The sequence below is a fragment of the Pavona decussata genome, unplaced genomic scaffold, assembly GCF_977016875.1.
Source record: "Pavona decussata unplaced genomic scaffold, jaPavDecu1.1 SCAFFOLD_21, whole genome shotgun sequence".
NCBI classification, from domain to species: Eukaryota; Metazoa; Cnidaria; class Anthozoa; order Scleractinia; family Agariciidae; genus Pavona; species Pavona decussata.
This window is the reverse complement of record NW_028145444.1, coordinates 5,910,431-5,917,066: the sequence shown is the minus strand read 5'-3', so window position 1 is coordinate 5,917,066 and position 6,636 is coordinate 5,910,431. Positions and strand designations below refer to the sequence as shown.

At 37.8% G+C, this 6,636-nt stretch overlaps 1 protein-coding gene and 1 long non-coding RNA gene across 2 annotated transcripts; both read left to right on the top strand.

The window, feature by feature from the left end:
• Positions 1-1,395: 1,395 nt before the first annotated feature.
• LOC146486445 (uncharacterized) lies at positions 1,396-2,828 on the top strand. Its single transcript, XR_014860552.1, has 3 exons — positions 1,396-1,649; positions 1,919-2,050; positions 2,724-2,828. It is a non-coding gene; the product is annotated as an uncharacterized LOC146486445 (long non-coding RNA).
• A 301-nt stretch (positions 2,829-3,129) lies between these two features.
• On the top strand, positions 3,130-4,964 carry LOC146486444 (uncharacterized). Its single transcript, XM_085097371.1, has 3 exons — positions 3,130-3,265; positions 3,797-3,966; positions 4,284-4,964. Exons 1-3 carry the CDS (start codon positions 3,130-3,132, stop codon positions 4,503-4,505), a joined length of 528 nt encoding a protein of 175 aa, XP_084953497.1. The 3' UTR covers positions 4,506-4,964.
• The last annotated feature ends 1,672 nt before the right edge of the window (positions 4,965-6,636 follow it).

The window sequence follows — 6,636 nt, the reverse complement described above, 5'->3', positions numbered from 1 at the left end:
TGGTAATAACTAAATATAACACAAAAAACCTCTTTGATGTGCACAGCATCTTTGTGATAAATTCTTTTAGAGGTCCATTGTTAATGCATTAAACTACTCAAAAGCTGTTCTGTACCCAAGATCAGACACATGCTTCACCTGGCGGTTACCTGTCTGCGAGCATTTTCAGTGCCATGAACAAATTCAAGGATAGTCCCTTTCATATCTTCAAAGCCAAAACATGACCATGCCCACATTGGTCCCCATCCTCTTAAAAAATCAGCAAGGTGGGCACTGGCATTATGCACATTTAGTTCTCAGCTCCCATCTCCTGCATCAACGAAAGCCAAAATCAGGTTTATTGTTATTATTATATGCATTGCACTAGTCATGTTTACAAGAAATAGAAGGCATAGCACCTGATGCTTTTAAGGACACCCAAGATCTGGACAAGTAATAATTCATCATTAATAACTACCAGGTCCTTGGTAGGGACTCAGTGTTTCTTCATATGCCATCTATTGACTTAGACTAATTATAGATACATCAACAAATACCATACAATTTCTGAAAATCTCTGTAGAATATCCCAAGGAAATGTTTTGCCCCGTTAAGTTGAATCTCAGGGATTGAATCTCCAAGCATAATATAGATTGCCTATACAAAGCAGGAATAGTGGTGCAAGTACTTATCTGGATCGTAACATATCGGATAGGTTCTCGGCCGTTTCTGTTCATACCAGGCCGGATTATTTTTTATGTCATCATGATAAGCTTTTTGGTATAGTGTAGACATAGCATCATTCTCAGCTCTTAAAACGTTTTTTGTGCCGAACGGAACTTCTACTAGGTCTGCCACATACCCATAACTTTTATATTACTAGTCTGTAAGTTAGATAAATTTCACCAATTTTGCAGACTTTTGCAATCGAGAAGAAACAATGGAATCCTTCAATTCTTTGTCTCTTGTTTGTGAAGGAAAACCGTTTTAGCAAGTGCAATACTTGCTGTTATCTTAAAGAGGAAATCAGGGGAACAACAAATCCTACAAAGAAAGCAGCATTAGAAGAACGACGAAAGGGCCATATTGTGTGGGTCAGGCAAGTATCGTCCAGCCAGTTTCCCTAGCAGAAATAGCTTTTCTTTTTAATCTTGTTTTTAGAGCAAAGTCAATATAGATTTTGCAAATATCTTCCTAAAAGGTAGAGCATAATAACAGCAGGAACCCAGAAACCACATTCTTTCATTGAAGCGTTTATTGAATTATCTTACGTGTCTCATATGAAATTGTGTTAAACATCTGTGTTTCTTGGTCCAACACTGCTGAACTAAATAATGCGAAAGTTGCAAAAAACAAAAAAAACAAAAACAAAACAAAGGACTGAAATAGCGTCTAAAATACTTGCAGGGAGGAAAGAAGAGCCTATTCTAGCCGCGCTTCACACGCCCAACATCATCCTCACGAATTGTTCTCTGTCGCTATCGACGGGATGGACACCACTAAGACTGAACTGCCCTTCTCAAGAGCTCGATATGGAACAACACAGAAAGCGTGGCATCTTAGGGTTCACCTGGTTGGGGTGCTGATTCACGAAAGACATCCCATATGATTTTTAGATTACCACCAGTATCCGCACGACATTAAACCTTCTTATCAATACCTTTTTGCAGGTAAGGGATAGTATATTATTAATTTTCGATAAGCTTCTTTCCTTTTTTTTTACTTTTAAAAATTTTATTCCTTTTTTTAAGACTTTTAAATCATTATTTGCAAATACGGGAGCCAAGTACAAAACAAAGGAAGTCAGGCTTAAACTTGCCCGGATGAGATCCAATTGTTTTAAATTTACAAGAGGAATTTAGAATCTGTTGGTGGATTGTCTGTCATTGTTGTAGCACAAAAAATTGATGTTGTTTGTTTGTGCGTTTTTCTGGTTAAGACTCTTTGGTTACATCAAGATCTACTGCCCAGTTCAGTTGCCATCCAGTTGAACAACACGGCAAGAGAAACCAAGAATCAATATGTTTTTTGCTTCCTGGGGTACCTCGTCGAGACAGAAGTCTTTGACAAGGTGAGAAATGCATCATTCTCATATAACTTTGGCGCCAGTTTTTTAACCATTTTTATTATATAAAAGTTAGTGGTATACCGAGTGGTAGAAAATCGATAAAAACGCTATCCCGCAAGTGGTGATATCGCTGATAGGACACATGTGAGATATAATTCTCGACCTTATTTTTTTCAAATAAACAATAAAAGCGTCTTTTGTTGTAAAAAAAAGAACATTACATGGTTGCTTGGAGATACAAAATTTCTTGTTCGCTGCGCTCATTAGTGAAATATTTTTCAACACTCGAAGAGACATTTCGTATCTCCCCGCGGCAATGTAATATTCTCTATCTCTTTCTCGTGCCTATCATGCACGCAGAAATTACGAGACTAGTGCATTTGTAGAAGCAAATTTCTTTGTTTCCATATAGTGGGGGTAAAAACTAACAACTTGCAAAATCATAAAAGGAATGCTCATATTTAATAGGCACACGTGCTGCTTACTACGGCCCTGACAATAGGCAAACTGATTAAACAAGTCAAAAAATTGCTCAGTTGTTCTGAACGATATTGCAAGAGTTTCTTCAATTCAGCTTTCAGTAACTCATTTTGTGCAAAATTTGTCAGTTAGGATACTATCAAATTTCAATTGTTTTGTGATTAAAGCTTGCTAACAATTTTGAAATGTTTTTCAGATTGAAATTTCCTTTTTGCCAGTTGGACACACTCATATCGATGTAGATCAAATGTTCTCACGCATTTCTGTGGCAACAGAGAAGTCAGGCTGCCTTACGCCTCAGCGAAGCTACACTCAGAATCAGGGGGAAACCACTCAGGAAGGAGCGAAACCACAGTATGCCACAATTTCACATTTGTATGCTGTTCATGAATGGCTTCTTCCCACATGAAGCAAATACATGGCCTCAACAGCTTCCACAACTTTGTGATTGAACAAAACAAAAACGGAAAGGCTGTGCTGAATTTTAAAGCGTGGTGTACCATTCAGTGGAGCCAGTTGTTTTACTTGATGGTAACCTTCCAGAGGGTGTGCCGAACATAGTAAAGCCAAATTATGTAGTGGACTTCAATAGACTCCGAAGTATGGTAGAGAAGTGCGTGAGGAATGGCATCTACAATTCTGTGGAACAAAGAGAGTGGCTGCCCTTCCTTGAAGAAGAAGAAAGAACTGCCAGTGGCTATGACAAAGCCGTGGAAATGATGTATGAAAGGAATGATGGTGAGTTAAAAGCACACTTGTGCAAATAGAAATTGCCAAATTGCTGTCATATTTACCTTAATTCATTCTTTCACCTACATGAAAATTGATGTTACGGGCAAGAAAAGGCTGAACGATAAAACATCATTATCCAACTTGGAGGAACACGTTTCGCTGTTCCTTGCCTAACTTTGCATTAGCTTGGTCTAAACGTGAGATTTTTATCCATCACTTGCGTTAAAATCAATTTCTTTATCATCGGCGGGAAAAGACAACCAACTGCAGGATAAATATGCCACGTAATTCACCATTTCGGCGGAAAATGCAGATACCTTAGGAGGCTCGCTTCCATCGGTGTTTTGTTAAACACTGCAACCCATTAGCCATCGAACTTTTTGTGTGACAAATATGATAGGCGAAAATAATTGTTTTGAGCGTTGTGCACAGGATTTACAAACGTTTGAAATAAATCAAGCGCAAGGATGTTGTGAGTAAACAAGACATATATTACAAAATACAAATACAAATAGCATGTTCACATTTTTTTCTCAGATAAAGCTAAGTATTATAAAAAGGATTTCACCTACATACCGTGCGACGACGCAGAGTGGATAGTTGATGATTTGCGTGCGAGGGAAAGGCCAGGCAACAGGAACAACATACTTTTAAGCGAGGTTCTGAGAAGAAGTGAGGCTTTTGAAAGAGGGGATGGCTTGTTACCGGTAAGAATAACTGATCTCTTTTAGTTTTGTATACTTTGTTAGGCAAACCGTTTGAGCCACAGTAAACAATGCAATAAACAGTAACCTTCGATTAGGCGGGATTTTTTTTAACCGCAGGCAAAGATAAATTTAACAGCTGTGTTATTTTTTCATCGTGGCACTCACTGATGAGGAAATTGAAGCAAAAATCTAGAAATCTATTTTCTTTCGTTGTTCACTAGATAGTTTCCTTTTTATTGAATATTTCTGTTGGACGGATTAACATATTTTGGTCTGTTTTAGGATCTCTCACATATGCTGTTCAGACTTTGCCTCAGGTGTACACGAGATCATACAGAAGGCCAGGCCAGGTGCAGAGGCAGATTCTGCAAAACGAAAGCAGAGAGAGTGTGGAGGCGGGGATGCTGGTAGCGTTGGAATTGGAGATGTACAATGAGAGACCCCTGATTGCACGAGTAGACACTGTCTCAGGAGAGAAGTTAAGCATCACCTGGCTGTATGGTTATTGGACTACCCCATGGACCATCTGCAAACGATGAGTGGGCCACGCAAACCTTGAGTGGAAGGAAAAAGTCGATAAATTGGCCGTTGTACTGTTCGATTTCCAGTTGACGCCAACTGGAAAACTTCGCAGTCCAACGGTACAGGAACTCAAATGAGTTTATGGACTAGAGGAAACAAGAAATAGTGCAGTAAATGAGTAGATATGCATACTAACCAATAACTAAATCCAACAATTTTTTTTAACTTACAAGATAGGCGTTTTACACGGCTGTGGGATCAAATACTCTAAAAAACAACCGAGTTTTATGAACAAACAGGAGCCATAATGGTTTGCATGTGTGTTATACAATCACAGTACATTTCTTTGCCTTGTGTGACCAAATTAAAGGTTGTACGGATTACGTGCGGCGGTGAAAGCCTTAACTAGAACGTCGTTCCTATCAAGCAGATACGGCGACGACAGCAATGACAACGCTACAGTAAACAATAGGATTTCATGCACGTGTTTTAAATTTTTGTGCCGTCCTTGGCACTACGAAACTTGTTTGAGACTGTAAATTTTCCATTCTGTCTTGATCGCCTATTAATCGCCTCTTAATCATTACCGCTTGTTTTGTTACTGGACAGGTCGGCCATATTTTCTGACAAGTTGAACGAATTACAAAAATTGCAGTTGTACTAGTAACGCCAATAATGAACATATATTTTAAAGTGACGTTTCATTGTTGTTGCTGTTGTGGTTGTTTAACTGAACATCCTTGTTCCATCATAGTTCTGACACATCAGTCTACTTGTTGTCGTCTACTTCTTTCTTCTGCATCCTTGGTGCTCCAACTGAGTACTACTGGAAGAAAAAAATGCTAAAAGAGATTTTAGTTCAAAAGGGGCGTTTGCTACAGCGCTGAGTTCCGTTTGGTTGAGCCTACTAGACTACACGTGTCTTCCTTCAGCGGTCGTTCTGTGAAGCACTCATGCACAGTAAGAAGCGAATCAAGGGTTTTGACAACAGCTCTCGTTTTACGATTTCAGTGATCTCACGCTCTGACATTACATAGATTTTCGAGAGTTGCACAAATCACGGCTTCGTAAGACAGGGCTTCATTTTTTCGTATTAATGCTTACTAAACTTCTACGTAGTTAACCAGTCAATGCGTGTTCGAAGTACCTCGGGGCAATAGATTTATGCAATCGCATTTTAAAAAACTCGCTGGCAAAGGCTTCGGATCAACTGTCACCATGTCGTTAATTTAAGCTTGCAAACATGACTTCTTAAGCTATTAATTTAGCGTTTTGAGATATTTTTCAATTTCAGGAGTAAAAGAGTTTTTTTCTAGTATCGAGCAAAGCGTTCTGTCAGGTTATAGGCAACCTGACTTGTAATACCCTATTATGTTTGCGAAGTAGTAATTTGTTTGTAGAGCTGAAGTATTTTCTAAAGTAATGATTTGTTTGTAGAGCTGAAGGATTTCATAAATTTATGACTTGTTCGTAAAGCTGAAGGATTTCATAAATTTATGACTTGTTTGTGGGGCTGAAGGATTTCATAAATTTATGACTTGTTCGTAGAGCTGAAGGATTTCATAAATTTATGACTTGTTTGTAGAGCTGAAGGATTTCATAAATTTATGACTTGTTTGTAGAGTTGAAGGATTTCATAAATTTATGACTTGTTTGTAGAGCTGAAGGATTTCATAAATTTATGACTTGTTTGTAGAGTTGAAGGATTTCATAAATTTATGACTTTTTTGTAGAGCTGAAGGATTTCATAAATTTATGACATGTTTGAAGGGCTGAATGATTTCATAAATTTATGACTTGTTTGAAGAGCTGAAGGATTTCATAAATTTATGACTTGTTTGTAGAGCTGAAGGATTTCATAAATTTATGACTTGTTTGTAGAGTTGAAGGATTTCATAAATTTATGACTTTTTTGTAGAGCTGAAGGATTTCATAAATTTATGACATGTTTGAAGGGCTGAATGATTTCATAAATTTATGACTTGTTTGAAGAGCTGAAGGATTTCATAAATTTATGACTTGTTTGTAGAGCTGAAGGATTTCATAAATTTATGACTTGTTTGTAGAGCTGAAGGATATTTCCAACCATTTATTGCTTGCCGGAAAGAAAAGTTTGACGCTTAATACATTTTTGCTAATTTTTTTATA

What these genes read in the sequence shown, in the direction of transcription:
- LOC146486444 (XM_085097371.1), top strand. Translation starts at nt 3,130, where the DNA reads ATGGTAGAGAAGTGCGTGAGGAATGGCATCTACAATTCTGTGGAACAA. An exon ending in GATGTATGAAAGGAATGATG is followed by an intron (nt 3,266 to 3,796) that starts GTGAGTTAAAAG and finishes TTTTTTTCTCAG; the next exon opens with ATAAAGCTAAGTATTATAAA. An exon ending in GAGGGGATGGCTTGTTACCG is followed by an intron (nt 3,967 to 4,283) that starts GTAAGAATAACT and finishes ACTTTGCCTCAG; the next exon opens with GTGTACACGAGATCATACAG.